The sequence below is a fragment of the Mucor mucedo genome, assembly GCF_025094135.1.
Source record: "Mucor mucedo strain NRRL 3635 chromosome Unknown EV154scaffold_33, whole genome shotgun sequence".
In the NCBI taxonomy this organism is placed as follows: Eukaryota; Fungi; Mucoromycota; class Mucoromycetes; order Mucorales; family Mucoraceae; genus Mucor; species Mucor mucedo.
Window position 1 is genome coordinate 287923 of NW_026252317.1, and position 24767 is coordinate 312689.

General features: G+C 37.5%; 9 protein-coding genes across 9 annotated transcripts; 4 read left to right on the plus strand and 5 right to left on the minus strand.

Annotated features, from left to right (window-relative positions):
- Window positions 1-38: 38 nt before the first annotated feature.
- Window positions 39-438, plus strand: EV154DRAFT_397487 (uncharacterized protein; the record flags this gene model as incomplete). Its single annotated transcript, XM_051595214.1, has 2 exons — window positions 39-260; window positions 352-438. Coding segments are annotated over 2 exons (309 nt in total), but the record flags the coding sequence as incomplete, so codon positions are not given.
- A 1734-nt stretch (window positions 439-2172) lies between these two features.
- On the minus strand, window positions 2173-5141 carry EV154DRAFT_543245 (Piwi domain-containing protein). The gene is made up of 4 exons (XM_051604549.1): window positions 4774-5141; window positions 4552-4702; window positions 4329-4481; window positions 2173-4242 (listed from the first exon to the last, which is right to left on the minus strand). The coding sequence occupies exons 1-4, from the start codon at window positions 5074-5076 to the stop codon at window positions 2315-2317; spliced, it is 2535 nt and encodes an 844-aa protein (XP_051458970.1). The 5' UTR covers window positions 5077-5141; the 3' UTR covers window positions 2173-2314.
- Window positions 5142-5565: 424 nt separating this feature from the next.
- EV154DRAFT_504814 (PMCA-type calcium-translocating P-type ATPase) lies at window positions 5566-9563 on the minus strand. Its single transcript, XM_051601106.1, has 5 exons — window positions 8866-9563; window positions 8563-8793; window positions 7790-8498; window positions 6080-7721; window positions 5566-6008 (listed from the first exon to the last, which is right to left on the minus strand). Exons 1-5 carry the CDS (start codon window positions 9304-9306, stop codon window positions 5636-5638), a joined length of 3396 nt encoding a protein of 1131 aa, XP_051458971.1. The 5' UTR covers window positions 9307-9563; the 3' UTR covers window positions 5566-5635.
- A 153-nt stretch (window positions 9564-9716) lies between these two features.
- On the minus strand, window positions 9717-11001 carry EV154DRAFT_601649 (uncharacterized protein). Its single transcript, XM_051607242.1, has one exon. It carries the CDS (start codon window positions 10991-10993, stop codon window positions 9779-9781), a length of 1215 nt encoding a protein of 404 aa, XP_051458972.1. The 5' UTR covers window positions 10994-11001; the 3' UTR covers window positions 9717-9778.
- A 30-nt stretch (window positions 11002-11031) lies between these two features.
- On the plus strand, window positions 11032-12603 carry EV154DRAFT_504820 (PI31 proteasome regulator N-terminal-domain-containing protein). The gene is made up of 7 exons (XM_051601107.1): window positions 11032-11326; window positions 11394-11551; window positions 11622-11824; window positions 11901-12047; window positions 12131-12250; window positions 12310-12445; window positions 12507-12603. Exons 1-7 carry the CDS (start codon window positions 11164-11166, stop codon window positions 12528-12530), a joined length of 951 nt encoding a protein of 316 aa, XP_051458973.1. The 5' UTR covers window positions 11032-11163; the 3' UTR covers window positions 12531-12603.
- Window positions 12547-14463, minus strand: EV154DRAFT_441455 (uncharacterized protein). The gene is made up of 5 exons (XM_051596958.1): window positions 14386-14463; window positions 14251-14321; window positions 13994-14190; window positions 12864-13933; window positions 12547-12789 (listed from the first exon to the last, which is right to left on the minus strand). Exons 1-5 carry the CDS (start codon window positions 14441-14443, stop codon window positions 12647-12649), a joined length of 1539 nt encoding a protein of 512 aa, XP_051458974.1. The 5' UTR covers window positions 14444-14463; the 3' UTR covers window positions 12547-12646.
- Window positions 14464-14652: 189 nt separating this feature from the next.
- EV154DRAFT_462593 (uncharacterized protein) lies at window positions 14653-15963 on the minus strand. The gene is made up of 3 exons (XM_051597594.1): window positions 15833-15963; window positions 14861-15769; window positions 14653-14781 (listed from the first exon to the last, which is right to left on the minus strand). The coding sequence occupies exons 1-3, from the start codon at window positions 15935-15937 to the stop codon at window positions 14692-14694; spliced, it is 1104 nt and encodes a 367-aa protein (XP_051458975.1). The 5' UTR covers window positions 15938-15963; the 3' UTR covers window positions 14653-14691.
- A 1824-nt stretch (window positions 15964-17787) lies between these two features.
- On the plus strand, window positions 17788-18846 carry EV154DRAFT_504824 (uncharacterized protein). The gene is made up of 2 exons (XM_051601108.1): window positions 17788-18251; window positions 18305-18846. Exons 1-2 carry the CDS (start codon window positions 17848-17850, stop codon window positions 18825-18827), a joined length of 927 nt encoding a protein of 308 aa, XP_051458976.1. The 5' UTR covers window positions 17788-17847; the 3' UTR covers window positions 18828-18846.
- Window positions 18847-19379: 533 nt separating this feature from the next.
- Window positions 19380-19769, plus strand: EV154DRAFT_391950 (uncharacterized protein; the record flags this gene model as incomplete). The annotated part of the gene is made up of 1 exon (XM_051595126.1): window positions 19380-19769. A coding segment is annotated over one exon (390 nt), but the record flags the coding sequence as incomplete, so codon positions are not given.
- Window positions 19770-24767: the final 4998 nt, after the last annotated feature.

Below are 24767 nucleotides of genomic sequence, written 5' to 3' on the forward strand. Positions count from 1 at the left end.
TTTTTTTTTATTAACTTATACTAAATTTTTTTTTAAAAATGCTTCGTCATTCAGTTCAACGATTAAGCGCCTCTACACTCAGAAAGACCTCTTTCAAGAGCGTGGCTGCTTACACCACCTCCATGCAACCCTCTGCTAAGCCTATTGCACCTGAGATTCAACAAGCTGAGAACCGTACCACCACCTGGTCCAAGTCTCAAATGCCCAAGGCTGATGCCATGGTTGGACCTCGTTTCGAACAAACCGATATCAGCACTCAGGTAACCATGTGAAAAATAAAATAGCGCGGATGAAAAATGTGGAGAAAACAGAATGTTGATTTTTATTTTTATTTAATTCAATGATGAATAGCCCAACCCTATGGCTGCTATTGACCTCATTGCCGAAGTTCCCATTAGATATGTTCATGAGCGTAAGGCCCATTGTGATGGTGGTAAGTGGTCAAAAAAAAAAAAAAAAAAAAAAAAAAAAACAAAAAAATTAAAATTTATGCAATTATTCGAAACTAATAATTTATGACAGGTGGTGGACCTTTAGGTCATCCCAAGATCTACATCAACTTGGATAAGCCTGGACCTCATCCTTGTTCTTACTGTACGTATTTTCTCTCGTGTTTAAAAATGAATTATGGATTTACAACTAACCTTTTTTTTTTTTTTTTTAGGTGGTATTCGTTTCGAAAAGCCCGATGATCATCATCACTAGAAGTCATTTAACCTGCCCCCCACTTTAATTAAAGAGAACAAAAAAATTAAAAAAAGAAAAAAAAAAGCATACCATTATTACACGATTTGGACAGGAAACAAAAGATCCCCGAAGAAAAGATGGAATTTATATTTGGTAGACAATGCAAACTACGAGAGATTATAAACAAAGGTTCATCCGTGTCTCTGTTTTGATAGTGTACTTAAAAAAGTGATGTATCCCCACAGTGTAGCGCTGTGGGTTCTACATGTATATGTATATATAAAGGGGAGGATGGTTGTCCTCTGCGAACGATACACTTTAGAGTTTTATAATAGTAATCCGCTTTTTATAAGTAAGACATCATTATGAGTTCATTGCCATACTATATATTACAATGTAGCAGTGAGCATTCTTGTATAATAATCAATAAACGACCATACGCTTGTAACCATGGGCAACATTCGTTCCAAAAAAAAAATCAGTAAAGACCCATAGTGCGGTGAGACGAATTAGCGGGAGGATCTACCACTCACTCTTTCATTACCCCCTCAACGATATAATGCTCCACTGTCTATATTGCTTTGTTTTCGTAAATTAGAGTATATATTCTATTAAATAAAGTTTATTGTACAATGCGAGTAAAGTAGGTGGGTGGGGGGATCTAGATATGTGTGTGTGTGTTTGATGATATTTTTTACTTTCTCTTGAAAGGAATCTTTTTATACATTTTCTTTCCAGAGAACAAATCGACATAATCAGGTACTTCACCATTTTTATCAAGCACATTGACCTTCTTTTCGACTACCTCTTTAGGTTGATTATCCATATCCACATCCTCTTCTACGTTCTTTTTAGCAGCAGGAGACTTTTTACTGTACTTGTCTTGAAACATGGCAGCAGGTACATTGACAGCCTTTTTAGAGGCACTGCCTTTTTTACTAATGGGAGAAGGTTCCACTGTCTTTTTAATAGCACTTCCTTCCTTTTCCTTCTTGGAAGGTCTCTTATAGAACTTGGCACTTTTTCCCATTGGATCGAGTTCGTAATAAAATGATTTATTTCCTGGCTTTTTTTTTTTAAGGAAAAAAAAAGATAGCTTTCTGGCTTTCTAAGCCACTGGGGGACACTGGGTGCAACCCCTCTTTTTTTTTCAGAAAGTGGGCACAGCCAAATGATGTGGAATGATGTGATAAGAGTCTTCAGACTATAGCGAATTGCATATCTCATCCGACGTGTTCTTATTTGTTTCATAGCACACTGTCATAACACGGAGGATGCTTTGATAACACTTTTAATGATCGTCTGTCATGGTAGTGGTGTCATTTGATTTCAGCTGATGTGGCATATTTAATGTAACACGGATCAAAAAAAGATGCATAAGATGGGTGGCTAAGTAACGCCCATCATGCAAGGCAAGCCATGTATTTGGATAAAGAGGAAGCATATTTTAATAGCAATAGCAATAAAAGAAAAGAACAAAAAGAGTTTAAAAGAGCAATGTGGATATTTTTTTTTTATTGATGTAGAAAAAAAAAGCGTTGATATTATTATTTTTTGATTGATTGTGAAATTGAACAAACCACTTTTAAGGTTTTTTTTTTTTTGAATACGAGGTATGAAGGTTTGTTTACATGAAGAACATGACCTTGCTCAACTCGGGCTTAACAGTAGCGAAAGAAGCCATTTGAGCATCAGAATCCATGGATTCGGAGGTAGCATCGGTATCAGACCAGTTCTCACCACGACGATGGAATCTGGCACGAGCAGCGATCAAATCAGCGTAGTAAGCAGCGGGTACGATGGAAACAGCACGAGTAGCACGACCATAGATGTAACAAAGTCTGTAAGTCAACTCTTGAAGAGCATCGGAAGTAAACTTGTTCTCATCATGAAGAACGTGGTAATGAGTGGGACGAGAAGTACCTTGAAGACCGGCATGAGATTGGAGATAGAAATCGAACTCGAAAGGATGAACAATATCGGTATCGACAACAGTACCGGGCATACAGTTACCAGTACGATCAGCATCACGCATCTCCATGGGGAAGAAACGAGCATGATGTCTCTTTTGGACAACAACAAAGGTAACAGTGGGGTTATAAGTCTTATCAAGAGAAAGACAAGCAGCCTTAATAGCAGCCACTTCGGAATCCATCACTTGCTTGAATTGACCCTCAGAAACACCATCACGATAGAACAAGATTCTTTCGGGCTTTTGACCACAAGATTGGTAAAAGTTCTTGAGCACTTCCTTAATCATGTTGGCAAGATCAGCAATGATTTCAGTACGGTTAGCTTGCACACGAATGGCAGAAGAGTATCTGGAAGCACGAGCATCCATAGAAGCAGATAAAGCAGCAATAGAAGGTCTGTTCATATCTCCAGGAGCAGGATGGGTAACATCAGCACCGAGAATAATAGTAGGACGTTGAGCAATGAAGGGAATTTGAGGAGGAGACAAGAACAAGTTCATACCACCCAACTTCATGTTAACCTTAAGACAGACGTTAGCACAGTATTGCTTCTTGGGTTCACCAATATGCTTGGATTGGAGACATTGAGTAGGGACACCAATAACAGTATCAGAGATTCTCTTAATTTCAGCATAGAGAGGGACACCAGTGTTGGGCAAGATACAGATGATCAATTGAGGGTTGGCCTTGGCAGCGTTACCGGCCTTTAACCAAGCTTCCTTTAAGGTCTTATCAATGTTACCTTGAGGATCAGCAGACATAACGGGAGGAGAACGGTTAACAACGTTCATACCGGTATCAGCAAAGGTTTGACATAATTCACGAATGAATCTTTGGATAGCAGGCATGGGGACGGCACCGGCAAAGTTAACAACGGACCAAGAACCAAGAGTGGCACCTTGAGCGACCTTCTTACCTCTCAAGTTCCAAGCACCAGCTTGAGGAGCGAATTCAGCTTCTTGAGAAGAGGAATGGTAAGAAATCTTGGGGGTAGGGAGGACACGAGCGTTGATGACGGACATCTCAGGCTTGACGGCCATACCGAATTGTTGCATGTATGGGTTATCACGATAACGCAAGAGAGAGAGACCTTGGTTAATCTTGTTAGCACGAACATTAGGCTTTTGACAGGTGAACTTGATCATTTCAGCAGTTTGCTTTTCGTTCAACTTCTTCATGTGACGTTGACCAGGGATGACCTCACAGACTTCCATAGGCAAGAAGATGTCCTTCTTGACAACGATACAAGGTAAGAAGGGGTAGTTCAAACGCTTGTTGTATTGCTTCATGAAGTAATCAGCAACAGTCATTTCGTTACCGGCTTCATCCTTGAAAGAGGTACGATCGGCAGCGGAAGGAGTGAGCTTAGTGACCTTGTACTTGAGCTTCTTATCACCACGATGGACAACTTGAATTCTCAAGGCCTTGAGGACCTTCTCAAGCTTGGACAATTCACGGTCAGGAATACCACGTCTGAGTTCATCGATGGAACGACGACCCAAGATCTTGGCAACGATCTCAGGGAGAGGACCGGATGAGTAGAAAGCGGTAGCACTGACATCAATGTTGATCATCATCTTACCTACATAACATAATTTTTTTTTAGTGTGGGAAGATTTTCGTTAGATAACCAATCAAAAAAAAATAGATGTTTTCTTTATACTTTACCAATGGTAGGACGTGCAGATTGGTAGTAACCTTGCCAGACTTCAGCACCGTTGGGGAGAGGACGAGCATCAGCAGGAGTGAAGAAAGAACGACCAACAGTGTTGTAAAGGGTAGAAGGAACGTGACGAATAAGAACATCAAGAACCATGATGGCTGATTAAATAACAATGATTAATTTGTTTGTTTACATAATAACACACATAAAAAAAAAATTTTTTTTTACCAGTTAAACAGTTGGAGGTACAGGCAGATTGACCAGCCAAGAAACGACGAAGTTCTTCCATGTTAACTTCACCAGCCTTCTTGATACGAATCTTGAAGAGACCACCACTACGCTTGGCAGCACCAGGAGCACTAGCTTCTTGAAGTTCAACCTATATTAGGATATATTAATATAAGAGGTATCGGATATATATATATATATATGTATTTTAATAAGTCTTACCTCGTATTGCATAGCTTGTTCTTCACCCAAAGAGAGAGGCTTAGGAGAGAAGACGTTCTTACGACCATCAAAGATAGTTCTGATACCAGTCAAGAGACCTTGACCGTTAGTGTCTTCAAAGGATTGCCAAACCTTACGGTAAAGCACGGGGGGTGCACTTGGGGGATCGATGGTAACATCATAATGATGAATGTTTTGGGTGGGGAAAGAGGTAACTTCAAAGAAATTAGCTCTGACACGCACTGGCTTACCAATTTTACCAGCACCAGGGCGCTTAACAAGTTCTGTCAATTCAAGAGACATTGAGATTTTATATACGTAGTATGTATAAAGAGAAAAGAAAAAAAATCGAAAGGAAGAAAAAAAAATTATTTTTTATAAACAGACCAACTTTTTTTTATTTCCGATGACGCAAGAGCTTTTTTTTTTTTTTTAGGCTACACTCAAAATGTTGACATCTTTTCCACAAGTTAAAATCTATTCCATACAACAACAACTTTGACGGATATTATTAACCTGTTCCTTGTGCTTGAAATGCTGGAAATCGCCTGATATTTTAAAAATATATCGCTGATTTTTTTTTTTTTATGGGGTGTTTTGTTATCACAATGAAATCATGTAAAAATAAAATATATAAAAAAAAAAAAATAAAAAATTAATTAACGTGTTTTGTTTAAATAACCCTTTCTCCTTGATCTTTATCCTCCCCTTTTATGAGTCATCCAATCGTAAAAGGACATTGTTATTCTTAAAGATGAATAAAGAAGTTAAAAAAGACTATCAACTTCACGTCGCACTGATGAGAAGGAACTCGGTACCTTATTTTTTTTTATTTATGATTGTTATTTTAAATACAAAAGATCTAAGTAATCTTAATAGGCCAATGAATAGCTGTATCTTCTGCTTCTATTTGTAATACCATCTTCTCATTGTTATTTTCATACATTTCCACATCCTCTTCACTACCTCTCTTCTTACTTCTACTCTTCTTTTTCTGGAGTGACACCAATTCGTCTGGTATCATACGGATAATGACTCCGATAGGAATTGAAACGAGACCAATGAGAACACTTGTCATCCATAGGTGTTGATCCAACGGTACAGTTTGGAATGCCGCTCCTCCATGCTCCACAATCACAATTTGTCCACACACACTAATCGAAAATATCATGATAAAGAACTTGTTTTGTTTAATACCCTTAAATACGTTAAGGTGATTGTCAATTCTACGGCAACTATTGAGAGAAAATGTAAGTTTTTTTTTTCTTTCTTTCTTTTAAAAGTACTTCGTATATAGACACTTTACTTGACTTCGTTAAAGATTTGACAGAATACAAAAGTGGTAAATATCACCGTTTGTAATGTAGCCATATCATTACCCAAACCCAATAGATCTGTATACAATAATGTCAATATCACACCCAACTGATACACCGTTTGACCTATAATCATTTTCCACATGCACGTATCAATCAATGGATCTGTTCTTCCTTCAGGTAACCTATTCAATAAATCAGGGGAAGGAGGATCCGTCGCCAACGCTAAAGCTGCAAACGTATCCATAATCAAGTTAACCCATAGTAACTGCACTGCTGATAAAATGGATGTTTGATCTGGACTCACAATGGCAGAGAAAATAGTCAACATGACGGCCGTAATATTAATCGTGAGTTGAAACTGTAAAAACTTTTTGACAGAATCATTGACACATCGACCCCAAGAGATAGCACGTACAATACTAGAGAAATTATCATCCATCAAGATAATACTGGAAGCTTCTTTAGCTACTTCTGTACCGGCAATACCCATAGAGAAACCAACATCCGCAGCTTTTAAAGCGGGAGCATCGTTTGTACCATCCCCCGTGACAGCCACAATTTCACCTGTCTCACGTAACGCATGGACCAACATACGTTTATCTTCCGGACTACTTCTTGCTAATACCCTTAACCTTGGTAAGACAGCTAATCGCTCCTCATGACCCAGTTTTCGGAAAGTAGGCCCATCCATCGCTAAAGCCCCATGCATATAAATACCACATTGACGTGCAATGGATTTAGCCGTCAACATGTTATCACCTGTCACCATGCGAACACAAACACCAGCACGTTGACAAGCTGCCACAGCTTCCGTCACACCATGACGTAATGGATCTTCAATCCCCACTATCCCCAACAAGTTTAGTTCACCTCGTTGAGTCACTTCTTCTAATGTACGCGTACTGGGCCAACTATCGAAATCTTGATAACATACAGCCAAAGTACGAAGGCAACGGGTAGCGTAGCTTTGGATGATTTTAGACATACGGTTACGGTTCGCATCGGTCATGGCACGTGTATAGATCTTGTAATTAGCAGGATCCTCAGTGATATAATTAGGATCATGCATGGATACAATACGACTACATTGACTTAGGAGTAATTCAGAGGCACCTTTAATATGAAGACGATAGATAGGATGACCTGAAAATGTAGGTATACGTATCACTGTAGCCATGGCCTTTCTGGATGAGCTAAAAGGAAATACATGTTCTACTTGCCAATACGAACGTAGTGTTTGAAATGGTTCTGATCCCATATATTCTTTGGCGAAGGATAACATGGCGGTCTCTGTTTTATTACCCACCAAGGAAGTATCACCCAAGGCATCGGTGTTCTCAAAGGCAGTGGAATTGATGGCCATAGCTTGGTTGAGGAAATTACGTACGGCTAATGGCACATGGGTCTTTACAAGATGGATATCAAATAAATCACTGCGTGAGGCAGGTGGGTCTTTCAGAAATCGAAAGGAGGAACCAAATGTGCCTGCTACCACTGACATTTTGTTTTGGGTCAAGGTGCCGGTTTTATCAGAGCAGATGGTGGTTGCATTACCCATGGTTTCACAAGCGGCCAAAACACGAACAAGGTTGTTATCTTTAAGCATCCTTTGTGTAGCATAAGCCAAAGCTATGAAAGAAAGAAAAAAAAAGTTACTATTTAAATGTGTACCATGTGTGCAAGTCAAAATACAATACCAAGGGTAACGGCGAGTGGGAGACCTTCTGGTACAGCCACGACAATGACGGTGACTGTGGTAATCAAGATTTGCATGATATGTGTTACAACATCTGCTGGCACGGTAGATAAAATGCCAGTAGCGTAACCCACGATACAACGAATGATCAACATGGATAATAAGAAGGCAGCAGCGGATAATCCACATTTAGCAATACTTGTAGCCAAAATATCCAATTTATCTTGCAACGGTGTATTTTCATCCTTTGTACGTAAAGCCATCAAGGTACGACCATGGAATGAGTTGGGTCCAATGGCTGTGACTAGATAGGTACAAATACCTTCCAAGACTTTCGATCCAGAGACTAAAAATGGGTCAATCTCTCGTTTCTGAAAGGGTAATTCGTCATCTTCTTCATCTTCTTCATCAAATTGAGGTTTGGTCATGTACTCATTTTCGGAAATGGAGACAAATGAGGTGCGTTTAATATCAGGTACCATGGTAGAAGAAGAACGTCGTCTACGTGAGCGTCGCTTTTGACAATCTTCCCATGACAGTTTACGTACAGCATCGGATTCACCGGTAGCAGCGGATTCGTCACATTTTAGGTTATGGCCTTCGATAAAGATACCGTCGGCACATATAATATCTCCAGGCTCTAGTTTTAATACATCGCCTACTTGTACATCGTATACTGATAATAGGATTTGTTTCCCTGAACGAATGGCCTATGGAATATATTTGATTTAAGAATCACAATTTTATATATATGGTGTGTGTGTATGCACTTACAGAGACAAGTCGGTCTTCCTTTTTAGCGTTTAGACTACGGAATTGACGCTCCTTTTGGAAATCATTGACACTACCGACGATGACCACGAGAGAAACTGCTACAATAATGGCTACACCTTCCACCCATTTGACACCGGGTATCTTGTTGCCAAAAGCGTCGTATTCAATTGTGTTTACATCCTCGTAGATTCCCACTGTGAGTGAAATCATGGCAGAGATGGTCAAGAGGATCTGATTAGGAGAAGGAGGAAGGGGTGGTAGTGGTTAGTTTATAAGACACTAATGTAAATAGGTGTTGTTTACCAAGGTTTTATCTTGAAAGGACTGCCACATGAGCTCGAGTAAGGAGACTTCTTCAATCAATGGCAAGACATTGGAGCCAAAAATCTGTCTTCTTTGAATAAAGGTATCACACTCCATGGAGATGGGAAATTGATGATCGTAGACTTGCTCCTGTGGTGTATGTAATAGATCATACATGCGAATATACGACAGATTTTCTTCGTTCCAGACGATACCGTGTTGTGTACTTGAATGTAGACCTCGTGCGATAGATTCTGTGCCACCCACCTTTTCCAAAAAGGTCAGCTGTTTTCCATCTACCAGATGACACATTTGTTCTAAACTGAAAGCGAATGGATTGCTGGGATCGATATGAGGCATGATTTGACCCGAGTCTGTGCTGCTTTTGCCCATTTCTGGTAAATCAACCGAAGACACGCATGATTCACTACTATTCTTCATTTTACAAAAAGAAGAAAAAAGATAATATATGTAAAAAAGAGAAAAGAAAGAAATAAAAGAGATGTGTGTTTGTTGTTTATGTTAATATATAATACATGTGAAATAAGGAGCCCTTTTCTCTTTCATTTTTTTTCCCAGTAAAATATCATCCGTTATGGATATATTATACGAGGAGGAGAGAGAGAGATGTAAGGGGAATTAAGGAGAGTCTGTTAGTGGTGGCCCCTTTAAAATTAAAGTTGCGACCAACAGAAAACTATTAAACAACAACAACAACAAAAAAGGCTCATATGGCGTAGTAGAGTGATTTATATTTCAACTCGTATTCCGGCATTGATGTCATTTGATTCCATTGCCCTTTATTTAATAAGAAAAAAAAAGTTTATTATATACAAACAGAAGGAAAAAAAAAAAAGAAAGACTAGAAGGAGAGAAATAAAATATGGGACAAGTATACAGGTATAGATAATTTTTAAGTTAAAGTAGAAAGAGGTTTCTTTCCTTTGCGTTTCCATTCCACTACATTAGAATTGGAGAATGACAAGGTATCATGCTGCTGTTGGTGCTGCTGCTGTTGGTTCTGTTGGTTCTGTTGGTTCTGCTGGTGATGGTGATGATGGTGATGATGATGATGGCTTACAGAAGGCACATCGATCACAGAAGGGGGCGGCGTATCGAGAAGTGCTAGTTGGATCTCAAAACGACCCTTCTTGATGACACATGAAGTATTATCCTTTTCACTTTTATGAGTGCCCATGCGACGCAATTCATGCAAAATGGGTGGCTCAATAAGGTTTTTAGCACTGCTGGCAACAGACGCCTTTCGGTCTAGATGAACAGTGGGTCGGCTCTCTTTTACCTCGGGAAGAAACCAAAAGGCATTGTCCCAGATTTGAAAGGACAGTGATTCTTCCATGCAAGAGCTTGAACTCTCCATCGTGTCATCTTCTTCCACCGTTAATTTCCGCGATGCAGCTGTTGCAGCTTCAAATGAGGCTACTGCTGATACTGCTGATACTGCTGATGCTGATACTGCTTTATCTTCTGCTTCTTCTGCTTCTTCTTCGGGCAGGATACGGATACCGGCAATATCCGCAAATTCCTTTGCGGTCAGATCCTCTGAATTTATCGTCATATTGGAAATGGTGGCATTGGAACAAGTGCGTTTACGCATAGGTGTATGTTGATGTATGTGTTGGATGCAAGAAGGGGTGGTACCACTGCGCTTAATCAAGATACTAGTTAATTTAGGTGCAACATGCGTGGGTAGAGTATGCATATTTCGCTCTTCCTTGAGATGATGATATCGATTGTACTCGTAGTGACGATCCCCAGCATAATCTTTCGCTTGTCCTCCCATTTCATGGTTACGGAAATATTGAAACAAGGAAGTACGACGTGGTGTGTTGTCAGTCACCTCATGTTTCTTTCGATTACTGCCAAAGAGTGAAAACCCTGATTTAAGCTTGGAGAATTTCTTGCTGACAGACTCCTTACTATTTGATCTGTTCCGTTTAAGTGACAACACTGAGAAAGCGATCGCCATCGGAGTTTCTGCTGCAGTAATAAAAATAAAATAAATTGAAAAAGAAAAGGAAACTTTTGAAAAAAAAAAAAAGAGGAATTTTATTATCAACAAAAAAAAAAAGAAAAAAATTACGGTAGACAAAACGGGCTTTAACACCATTCTTGAACACAATAAAAACTTGTATGAATTTCAACTGCAAAAAAAAGCAAAAAAAAAAAAAAAAAAAGTACGTCACGTTTCACTCACTCGGGCTGAATATGCAGCTCTTTTTATTACCTTTTTTTTTTTTTATATATCATTTCTTCTTTTTTTGTCAGCTGTAAACAACAATGTCACAATCAAACGTATTGGATCCTTCAGTTATACTTCATTCGACTAGTCAAATAGCTAGCAACCTCCAAAATACCCACGATGCGTTAGCCGCTGCCTCCCATGCCATTATGCTTGGCGTCGGTTTTCGTTTTGCAGGACTTGGCGACGATGCACGCCAAGGTAAAACATTACGTTTTTTTTTTTTTATTTGTTTTCCTAGAAAACTAAAAATACATATCCTACATAGAGGGTGACGGAACCACCACACATTTGCCTGACACTTGGAACGCCAACGGGCCTCATTGCTATCAATTTAGATATAGTCATCCTCAGTCTAGCCTCACCTTTGTCATTAAAATTGTCAAGCTGGGTGATAAATGCATCATCCTTGGTCTCGGTATTGGGGTAATAAAAAAGAGTATTTCTAAAAAGGTACATATACAATCATTGATACTTACCTGTCTCATCTCATTAGGACAATAAGACGGCCATGCTAGATATTACCACACAAGATTACACTTCCGAATCCTTCTTTCCTTACACGGATACCAGTAAACCTTTAGCACATGGATTTATCTCTTCAGATCGCTTCCATGATTTTATCAAGGCATTCAAGCTAAACATCTTGCAGCGTTTGATACCCGGTTTAAATAAACCTGGTTATGAGGACAATACCACGTAAGTGGATGGGGTTGATAAACCTTTTTTATTTTACAAGTAAATGTCCACTAAATTTTTGTTTTTTTATTCTTAGCACAACGAGTTCAACAAGACCTTCTACTGATACAGAAAGACGCCAACCGAGATACAATGATCCACACTCATTGGAAGATCCTGCCTTTGTCGATGTCGGTGGATCTGATGTGAACCCTTTAGGTCGTGGAGGATTAAGAATGCCTGGGTACGTAATCTAAATATTCATGTGTAACTTACGTATTAACCAAAGCCTTTGTAATACCTCTCCTCATCCCAAAAATTAAAAAGTGGTGGTAGTGGCAGTGGTGGTATGTTTGTTGGACCTGATCATCCTATATTTGGAAACAGAGGTGGGAGTAGCTTGGATGATCCCTCTGGATTATTCGGTGGACCGCAACCGTTGCCAAGGTAACCCCTTAATAGAATGTATGGATGTATGTGTGTGTGTGTACTAATAAGATAAGCAGAGGGTCTGTGCCTCCTGGCGCACGATTTGATCCTATTGGACCGTTTGGAAGATTGCCCGTAAGACCACCTGGTCGAGGTGGACCTCCTCGTGGACCTCATGGTGGTGATCCTGATAATGACGATCTCGCTCCTCCAGTATGTTGAAATTCTAAAAATGACTACAAACTACAAAAAAAAAACTGACATTTTTTTTTAGGGTTTTGACAATATGTTTATGTAAACAATAAAAAAAAAAAGCTTATTCTAATAATAAACAACATCAAAAAAAAAAAAAAAAATTCTCAATCAAAAAATGTTGTCTCTTTCATTCCGCCCCCTCCCCCGTAATAACATATTTTAATATATTTCACTTGTAATTTTTTCTAATACGGGTTGAAGTGAAGTGGCATTGTATCTAGGCTCGTCTGAGCTTTGATCGGGTTCCACAACAATGCATTTAATTCCTAATGATTCAATCGCAGCTACATCCACTTCAATGCCTATTTCATATATAACATTTTTTAGTACCTCATTTACCACTTAAAATATGTAAAAAAAAAAAAGTAACACTTACAAGAGTTGGAGAGATAGATCAGATGCGTAATATAAGTCGATGGAGGTCGATTAGGCACTAACTCAGGTGGGAAGGGAGTTGTGGTGCTATAACCAAAGTGACCATTGGCACCCACATACCCCTCCTGTTGTGCATTGGGTGTGGTACATCTTGGGATAGCCAATCGACCCACATTGGGTGGTGGCCATTGTCGGAATCCATGATCCACTGGTCTCGCATAGAAATCAGCTTGTGGGTGACCGTGTTGACGTAAACTACCTGCCATCGGGTCCTCTTCTGAATGTGTATCGTAATATTTACGACGTGCATCAATTAACTGGCTCTCATTTAAGGCGTTGGTAATGGTACCAATGAAATCTAACGCTGTATAACCGTCGGTCTCTCTATCTGTTGTGCCGTTCAAAATCAAAATCTTGTGTCGTAAGGAAGGTGAATGGGCAATAGCATGACCGACCTTTCTAAGGATCAAACAAGGTAAGATAGATGTGTAGAGAGAACCAATGGAATAAACTAGATCTGTGCGGCTAGTTAAATGATCGAGGATCTTGGGGTTGGGTAAGGGATAGATCTCTTGGCCGTATTCATTCATGTAAAAGATACGTGCAATAGCAGCAGATAGCTTGTCTTCAGTGCTTTTGCTAAACACCAAATTACCGTTCAATTGGTCAGGGTCATTATCCAGTTGAGGAGAATTAGGTAAAGCCAGTCTTGAGAAGGCATCAATGGGGTTCATGGATTTATTAGAGAGATGTTGACCAGGATGACTGATTTCACATTGTCCACGTAAGGTATGACCATCTTCCAAGAGTGCAGCAATAGCAGCTGTATGATTTGTATTAATCACGGGTAAAACATAGGTCGGTTCTCGAATAGCCGTGATCGACGAGAACAAAAAGATGGCTGCTTCTAACGATCCAAAAAATAATCGAGCGCCTGTCAAAAAGAAGTTACCAATCGATCCATTCCGGAAATTAAAATGCTTGTGTGCTCGCTTCAAAATCTCAAAATTGAACAAAACCAGGAAACCTCGAATTGTCTCCTTCTTTTCAATTGATATTCTCTCCCACAACCTAAAAGTTTATGTGTAAGTGTATCTCTATATAAAGGCTAGAGAAAATTTAGAGTCTTACCGATGACGTCCTTCCACAATCATGGCCCAATCATCACGAATCGAATTCTCATCACCAACTGAAGCTAAACGATAACTCAGGAGCTCTTTAATCGCTACTCTTTCTTCAGAGTCATGTCCATCGGCATTAATTAATCGTGTAAGACGAGACCGAAGATCCCCAATGCTAGGTCCACCCAATACTCGCAATAATTCGCTCTATATGTAACTTAGTCCCTTGCTTTCTCTTTTTTTACATAAATAAAGTGAAATACATACAGTCGATCCACCGTTATCACTCACGCCTAATACATAACAAACACTGGGTGTAATACTTTGAAATGAACTAGCTATGTAGAATAATTAGGTTGGTCACTGAAATAGACATTGTCTTTTTTCTTCTTCTTCTCTTACCAATAAAGTTGCAAGCAGAACCTCCAGAAAACACAACAAACGAAGGAAGATCTTGCATGTTTTTTTTAAAGAATGTATAATGAAAAAGAATCTATTTTATAAACAAGCTGATAAACAAATAGGGTTTAATGCAAAAGCGGGGATTGAGCAGTCACCATTTGTCATAAAAAAAACCCGAATTCCAGGATAAACACTTGTAGATCGATGAATGGGCAAATAAGACGCCCAATAAACTTTTTTTTTTTTACAAAATAATATTTATTAATAGTTTTGAAAGACTACGCAAAATTTAGTCAAGAAAAGACTCTAAGCCTTCTTTTGCTCAGCTTCAGTCTTCTTTTGTTGAAGTTCTTCCTTACGAGACTTGCTCTTGGGATCATAGTAAGGTCTCTCAGCCTACATAAATAAAAGGGAAGGGCGTAAATAAAAAAAGAATTCAACTAATTGAAAAAGTAAAGATAAATCTCTTTCTTACCTGAGTAGTGACTCTCCAACCGTGACGCTTACCGTCATCAAGGTAATCAAAGATAGCAGCATGACTTGTTACACGGTTATCCCAGACAGCGACGGCATTCTCAGTCCATCTGAATCTGACTTGGAAATCATAGCCACCAGTAATATGATCATACAAGAATTGAAGGAGTGTATTGGATTCATGTTTACTAAGACCCACAATGCTACGAGTAAAACCTGGTTGAACATACAATGATTTCCAGCCAGTGACAGGATGAGTACGAACAATAGGATGGGTATGTGTGTTTTCTTGACGACGAGATGTTCTTCCATTGGCGACAGCACTATCAGCTTGTTCTTTACCAGAATGAACAGCTTCAAGTCCTTCCAAAGTCTTCTTGATTTCAGGTGAGAGACGATCGTAAGCAGCATAGCCAGATGACCACAATGTATCGCCACCGGCCTCTCCAGGAAGTGTGTCAATCTTTAAAAATGTGAAGCCAGGAGGTTGGAGCTCGTAGCTAACATCGCTGTGCCAGCCGTCAGAAGCCCGCAAGTTGGTGGTAAAACTACGCTCATACTGTGTGGAAGGGACATCTTTGCCATAGTAAACGGGAAGAATTTCAGGTAAATTGGGAGGGTGACCAGCAACATTATGAACATGAAGAGGACCATAATGGGATCCAAGCTCAAGACCTTGATGAGGATTGATATCTTGATCTCTGAAAAATACAACACCGCGTTCAGCAATGAGTAAAGCAAGGTCGTCCTTTTGTTGATTGGTCAATTTGGATAATTGAAGGCCCTCAATTTCAGTACCAATGTTGGGAGTTAAGTTAAAGACCTTGGTAGCATTTTCGTAGAGCGAGGACTTTTTGGGATCAGCGCGGTGACCGATATCTTCATGCTTGAATGCAGTAAGCTCGGGATACTGTTTTTTTTATATAAAAGTTAGATAGATTCATGATTTAATTGTTTGTGTATTTTCACTTACGGTTGTTTTGGGAAATTCAAGATAGTAACCAGCTTCGGCCAATTGCTTGATATCAACTTGCTCTTGGACAGGAATGACTTGTTCGTTTTGGTTAGGAGGAGACATTTTTATTGTAATGATTTGAATGTTTTTTCTAAAAAAATTTCGATGAGATTTATTGCCAGTATTTATATTATTTCGAAATAATAGGTAATATAGGTGAAATAGGTGATATGGCGTGCTTTCTTGAATGATGTTAGGGTAATAGAATATTTGCAATTTGCTGTTTTATTACTACTGAGATAGCATCTTTATAAAATTGCGCAATTCAGTTTTTTTGTTCCCATCACTGAACTCAATTCTTTTTAGCAGAAAATCCAAGACGAGGAGGGAGACATATGATCATAAGCAATCTGTAAAAAAAAAAAATGGTACCAATATTTGTGTAATCACGACATTTGCATAGTAAAATTCGTTATGTTTATTTGAAAATGTTCTTCCATCCGGAAAAAAGAAAAGACCACGAGCGCAATACTAAGAGATGGAGAAAGGATTTATACGTGAACTTTCTCTCCTCATATTATGCTCATCCTTTGAATGTATTACTTATCACTGACAGCGTATGATATGCAGAATTCGGTTATAGAAAAAAGAAAATGGACGAATAGAGTCACATGTCACAGCACTGACTTCCATTTACCGGCTATCAAGGCCAATGTGTAACCAGGGCGATCAAACAAGTTCCAGGATTTTAGTCTTAGTTGATATGGTTGGGTTAAATATTTTTTTGGGGGGGGGGGAAATGAAATAGACTTTTAGGACAAAATAATTTTTCATCTTGGATAAACTGCATATAGTAAAATTGATTTATGTAGGGATAGCATTTGCCTTAATCTTAATTTTTTGTCAATGCACCTACCCCCAGACTGTCTTGAAAATCCTGGAAAGTAACTGATTGACAAGCCGCAGGAAGGTGAGATGCCAGAGTATCTGCTTATTATTAAGTGAATTCCTCTCGATGTTGCTCTTTATTTTTGATCAGAGCTCTTTAATAAGATTTAGAAAAAGTAGTAAAGGGACATACTTAAACAGAAGTTTATACCTTTTCTTATTGATAACGCCAACATCAAATACAGAAATTAAAAGATTAAATAAAGCAAGCATAGAAATGAGTCTTGCCTGGGAGGTTTTTGCAAGTGTTTCTATTTTAATTAAAGGCCCAAATATTATGGATGATGAAAAATTTAAATCATTCTGACATAAGCTCTTGTTTATCAGCCTCCAAATGAAGCTGGTTCACACACTTTACTCTTCTCCTTTTCTTTTCCCTTAACCTATTTTTTCTATCATATGAAAGTAACTGATAACGTAAAAAGGTTAGCTAGTAATGACTACCAAATATTGATGCAATCAGAGTAGGGCCCACGTAAACAAGCCAGGCAATCCAATCAACAGATCGATACATCGACCGAGCATTCTCAGAGACAATACCCTGGAGAGCTCATCACACATGAAGGAATCAGTCGACAGAAAGGTGATTAATCGCCCAAATGATGTAGGGCTTTTAATTGCGTAATTGTTGGATTCCGCAGGCTATAGAGGTCTCATTTGGTCAACCATAGTTTGAAGATGACCATACGTGACACAAGTCTTCCGAAGTCAGAAAAGCCATTGCAAGATTTGGAAGATGTCTCTACAAATAACATATCACCACGCGAAAGTATCCATCATATTCCACCTAAGGAATTAACCACGAAGGAATCTCATAAACATAATAAGTGTCGTATTTGAGAAGATATAAACACTTGATATGTATAATCTTCTCTCTTAAACAGACATTCATATGAGATTAAATATCAGTACAATCATAATTGTACTGATGACGTCCATCTCGAGATCGTACAGTCACTATATTAAGAATCCGCAATAATTACAAAGAAGCTATCCCGGTCTATTAAGATCCTTCTTCGCTTTTTATCAAATTAATAAATATCCTTTGTTTGTGTCTCATCGACTTTATAAGACTTTATTAAAAAATGACTAGTGAATACCGCTTTTGCCACAATAAGAAACGTAGACTGCTATCCCATTCACAGATCATCCTTGTTTCAAGTGATTCAATTACAGCTGATACTCAAGAAAAAACTGATAAGCTCATGCAAAACTTGGTAGATGAGCACCTATTATTTATGAATCTGAAGGCGAACAACATGGTCTCTAGTGATGATCTGCGGATGTCGCTGATGGTGGCCAGGCAAGAGTGTTTGGTGCTGCAAGTTTTGTTCTTTTTACACTTAACTTCTGTCCGCTCAGCAACCACGTTGTTGCATAGTGGTCCATGGAAGAAACCAGCTACCGACATTGATCCAACTACTGGCGTTCCTTGTTATGAAGATTATTGTGACAGTGATTATCTTCTAGAGCATATCAAATCAAAAAGGTATGATGTTTGATTCCACTTAAAAGATGCGTCCTTTAACACATTTTTTTTAGTCAAGCGGCAAAGAAGCTTTCAGCAACTCGTCATGAAGAACTTACTCTTGAACAGTCTAATACTCTAAATCAAAATTGGCTCGAGCATCCTCATTTACGATACTGCGGATCTAAAATGTTAGCAGGGGCCATTTTAGTTGAGGGCCCAAATTCAATTTTATTGAACACTGTTGAACCGTATTCTCGCGACCCTTTGCTTGACGCCCATTATGAAAGATTGACTGTTGGCCAGTCAATATTTCCAACGTCACTTGGTATTTACGGATTCTTATCATTTTGTTTGGTTGATACACAGGACGGGAGAAAGTTAATAGTAGGAACTCGAACTTGCAATTTCCTCATTACATCAAGTATGCGCCTGGACGTTCACTCTATTAATCTTGGACCATCAACCACTCACTTCACCCCAACAAAGAAAACAAGGCTATTTCTTGACAAGGCTTCACTTGATATCGTCAAAACAATGCTTCAAGACGAAACCGTCAACCAGTGCCAACAAATGCCTATTTTATACCAATTGTGATAATTGAGAATAAAAAGGGAAATGTAAATGGGAAAATAAAGCAAGTAAAGAAATGAGACTCTATAATCCTTTATTATAAGTTGGAGAGTTTGTCATGATAAAAATAGAGGTACTTTTTATATTCAATTATTACTTCAAGATTTTTCCTGCGCAGATCGAATTGACTATTTATTAACCGCAGACTGGGAAATGGTAGAATTAGATTTAGAAATCAGTTACATATGAAACATAGCTTATTGTTATATACAAGGAGCTAGTTGACCCATATCCGGCACTTCTGAGCATTATAGTTTATCCATTCAATGACAGGGTCCTTGATTGGATTACTAAAATAAATTTATCAGAAACTAGAAGATTCGGCAGCTACTCGACCAATCCAGGAACGATTATGAAATCTGATCTCAGTTTGACATATGAGGGAGCTGGTACTGTGTCGTACTGATAGGAATGTATTCGCAATATGGTACTTCTAATACATAGGTTATATGTATTATAATTGAGTGACAAGATAAGAGTAATTGTATTCGTGGAATTAGGCGTCAAATACGACACCAATTACGACAGTTACGAAGCAAATTTGATTGCTTATCCACTTACACAAAATGCCGAGCATCATCATCATTTACAAGCCATCCATTTTTCCAACCAACAACAATCTGGACCTTGTCTTCACAAAATGGCTCGAACTCAAATTTGATCAATTTGTCACAAGAAAAAACCGGAGCTTTAATTTTCAGAACACTTGCTGTTCGAGTTTCCAGATATGGCGCTCATGCCTCCCTCGATCGCGTTGCAGTTGACGAAGTTGCGGCACTTACAAAGAATAAATCCACTTCAGCAATCTTAAAAAATATACAAAGAGTATTTGACGATAAAGAAGAAATTAATATCATTGGAAATTCTGCTTTTAACAGCCAATTAACTGACCTCGCCAACACTATCAAAGTATCATTGATGAACTGTATGATTAATTTTTTGTTGTTGACAGTAATCATTTTTTAAATAAAAGTTTTATATCGTTTTGGGAAACATAACGACTATCTAAATGTATAGAAGTCAATTGTATAGAAATACCAATATTATTAAATCAATGCCTGTACATGGACCTCTTGAAAGAAAATCATTCTTAAGAGCTACAATTATGAGATATATAAATATCTAAAATTCGGTCAAACCAATATATGATGATATTAATTTATTATTTTCGCAAACTTTGTCAAATTAGCTTCAAACATCCGGCCAAATAAGTTTCCTTTTTATGAGCAATTTAATTTTGCACAAGTGGGCAGAGTTACCAAAAAAAAAAAAAAAAAAAAAAAAAAAAATTGGTAAATTGACTGTGGATGCATTGTAGATCGATGATGAAAAAAAAAAAGCTATTTGTTAACATCATTCACTCCGACTTTCAATCCCCAATAGACCACAAGTCCTTTAATAACGTCATTGCCAATCTATCAATAGCAGCGACTCTTATATTTCGGCATGGTCTATTTTTATTGACAAACTTATTATATATTAATATAGCTTCACTTTACGCTTGATACCAGCATTCAAAACTTAAAATGCATGTATACTACATGTAACACACTCGTTAACCGGATTATCGATGTGTCTCGTGTGGCATTTGACATTCTAGAACAGGTCACTGGATATGACTTTGGCTAAATTAACCATTATTAATGATGTTTGCATTTAAGTTAACGGCTGAAGAAGTGATATACAATTTTGACGTAATCAGACCTTTTTTTTTCAGCGACCCCGCATAAAGTTACAAATCCATGGCTTTTTCATGCCAGACGAAGAATAATTTAGAAATACATATGCCAAATAATCTTCCCTTCCAAACAGATGGGTTTTTTTGCAGTGATATTGTTTGTAGCCGTAGCTGATTAGAATTCAGGCGAAAAGTAACTTATGGATTAATTATTGGACACTTTTTCCTTTTGATAGTGTTATTATTTGTGAAATTTTTTTTCTACGGACTGCTACAATTTATCACCAATAATGATATACTTCTTATACTACGAATCAACCATGCATATCCCTATTTAAAAATTACTGTATCATTATTCATTTTGAGATGAATGATGACACATACCCACTCTTATCTCTAACTTAATGTAACAAGAAACGTCCATTGACATACGATGATCATTGTAATTTTTAAAATGGTAACCATTTGAAAGAATAGTCAAAAGTATTAATACTTGTGAAATTGTGTCTGTTTTGGATGTCAACAATATGGAGAATCATTGTAAAGGAGATAAGCAATAATATTTTTATTTTCAATTAGTTTTCAACCACACACATACACTTCCATTAATACTATTTAGATGCTTTACGGATTTCGATTTGTCGGTTTATTTTTTGGTTATTACCACTTGCCTAACGATTGTGAGTACAAATCGGTGATACTGTTTTAAAACAAAAAGATATTAATATATATACATTCAAAAACACAAGTTGTCGACAGTGCACCTGGTATTACCAAACAAAACTCGGCAATTCCATTGGTTTTCAGATTCATCTAGCATGTTAATACGATGAAATGATGTTTTGTGGGGAATAATAAAAAGGCATTATAAAATAGGAAAAAAGAATTATTTTTTATTATGACTACAACTGATCACTAACTACTGGTTTTCAGAGGCTCTCCTTACATCATTTTTTAACCATACGTTTCACATACCACTGGGAGATTTACTTGTCTTCATTATTATATTAGCAAACCCTTCATCCTTTGCATCGAGCTTTTTTATGACTACGCCTAAAGAGTGGTTATGTTTAAGTTGACTAGATTACGTTTTACATGATTGTCTAGCTGCTCCATATCTTTACCAACGTAAACAACCGTTCTTCCGGTAGTTATGCTACGTTGTCGGAAACTGTTCCTGAATTATATATTTGTAGTGTCACCTTTTCATCATATAAATTGAATTTACCTTTTCCCTGTTGGAAGTATGATATCCTTTAACATGTCTTTTTTAAGACTCATCGTTTTTAACAGCCTAATAGGGATATTGTTAGTCTTGCAATTAAAACCGTATTTCTAGTGTAAAGTTCACCTTGTAAATAAACGTCTTTTCGAAGAGAAATTCCGCGTTAAAGGTAGTCCTTAGCTTGACTACTCTGTTATTAAAAGGCTTTACCTAAACAAGAAAAAAGTAATATGTCCTATCGCTTCGTCACAGGTTCATCAGAACAATCTTAGTCGTGAAAATATGTTATCTAATTCTTCGTTGATGCTGGTTCGCTGCTCAAAGACTTCCTCTGCAGAATCGAGGGTTAATCCAAGCCTGTTCATAAATAGCTGTTTTTCAATTAAAAAAGCCGACTGTGAGAAAAAGTTGAAAGAAACTGTGGTGCACGAATTAAGCCGGCTCGGAATTGATTATTTGCCAAAAGACAGGAAAAACGGTTCTCACTATATTTAATCTTCTCCCTTTCCATTCCAAAGAACCAACTTATAGCATTGCATTTGCCATCACTGACTCATTCTTTGTATTGCAAAAGTCGTGTTATAAACTGTAATAATAATATTCTATTCAACCTTGACACAATTAATTTTTACAATTTTCCTTTGCGCTTTAGGATTTGCACGACCAACACGGATTACCGTCATATAACAAAACATTACAGCTTTTAAGTTCTTCAAGGATCACTTTTGACACTCTTATGGCTAGGTTATGAATGCATGATTAGGAATGAAAGCCATTTATACTCTGCCTGCGAATTATGAATAACATTACCTAAACACAACGAGTTGGCAAAGAGGATGAAAGCTTTTGCGGGATCAAGTTTATGTAGTTTAACTAAAAAGCTATACTCATTCTTCCACATCAGTATGCCATTTCCTTAGTCTGAGTTTAGGTGGATTAAAACACAAATACCTGTCTACACGCGAGCAACAAAATACCCATTAGTTTGCCCATGAAGGCTTGTATTGGGCGAACAAAAGTTAAACAAATCTGCAGACGATGATATGACAATTACCAGCAAAAAAGGGAGATTGAAGGATAGGCGTTTGAAAGAGTTGGACGCAAGAAATCAACAAATCTGAATATGTAGACATAATCGTGATCAAAATAATGTAGCGGAGACAACTGGAATCGGGGATATGGAATCGAACGTCTTACTAAAAGTGCTTTTAAAGTTTGTTAAAGATCAATACGATGAAGATCAAGTCAAGAAAGGACAGGATATACACCTATCAGAATAATATTTAAAGGGCATATAGATAATTGCGACATAATTGAGGATCAATTTTAGAAACGCTTCGGCTGACTATTTGGATTTATCATCTGACGACGAGGGGATCCACTGTTATTACTTAATCAATCTTTTACTCGGAATGACCGTATTACACGCCCATCTATTCTGAGCCAGGAATAATCATATGTGCAAGCAGTGTGTTATCGATAGTAGCAATATAGGATTACAACAGATAGCGAGATTTGGTATACACGTACGTCTGAGGGTTAGGGCAGTGTTGAAATTGGATATACAGCAAGGATGCCAGGGTAGCAGTCATAGTTAAACTTGGAAGATCCTCGAGTGTAGGGGTACAAGTATCATGAACCTCTATGAAATGAATCGAGATTCTAGTACTTTTGTGGGGGAATAGCAGAATAAACGAAAACAGCAATGCTTATCACGTCCTATGCATGACATGAAAAAAAAAAAAAAAATAAGAGAAAGAAATGACGAGGATTTGGATGATAAAATGAAAACTATGAAATATCAACGATTTGGAATCCCTGCTTTTGCAAGATGTATTCTAGTTCGTTGTACACAGTCTGACAATTATGCTATACATATTTTGATTAAAAATTGATAGTGAAGTTAAAGCAGATATAAATAACTGGGGCACAATGGGTTTCTATAAGATGTTTTTTTTTCTGCCTTGGAAGTCTTTCATTATTTTACATACAGTTTACTCTTAAAATCTAGTTATTTTTCAGAGTTATCATTTTAAATGTTTAGTTTCCCTAATTCATGTGACATTGTCTTTAAACATATACGATTTCTTATTGTTAAAGCCTGTTTTTTTTTTGTTGAGCCATCTAGTTAAAAATCGCAGCATTCAACTTTACAGCTACCGCGATATCAATTAACATTTTTTTGGGACCTTCACACAGGACATTATAATAGTTGCGGCTACCTTTTTTTTTATCCTCGTCTTACCTGATATATAAGACTTATCTAAAAAATTTGTAGTGGGAAACCTTCCCGGGAAACCGGCCTGTAGGTATCCCAGCTAAAATAAATTTAAGTTCAGATTTCCCCAAATAACGCTCAATGATTGGACGTGTTTTAAAAAGTGCTTATGTGTGTACCTGCATTAACGTCAAACATGTGTGAATAATTTGGGTTCTGGAAGCTCTTAATCTACTACTTGCAATTAGGATACATCTTAAGGTTACTATAAATCATGTACATAAGCTAACTTTTTCATAAGTCTTTTACTGTTGTGATTTATGAAAGACTTAATCGAATTTTCTATAAAGAAAGTGCTAGAAGTTCACGGATGTATAATTACAAATTGCGTTTAAAATCATAATTTGTATAAAAACGAATGAATTAAAATGTTTCATTCATCTTTATTAATTTAAAACATCTCAAAAATGGATAATAACACTCAATCAACATCTCGCACTGTCCACTCTGCTCGTGTCCAAACTGAATTAGAAATGAGACAATCATTGGAAAAAACAAATCAATCACAACTTAATTCACGTCCTGAGAATACAAAGAGAGCATATGAACCCAAGATTGAAGAATATCGTAGATGGTGTGATTCAAAGTTTGCTCATGAATCATTGGAATTACGTTACATTGTCAATGGAGAAAAGGCGCACTTCTTTTTAGATGATGCTGTAAGTATTCTATTTTTATAAAAAAAATTCCATTTGCTAATAATTTGACCGCATACTTAGGTGG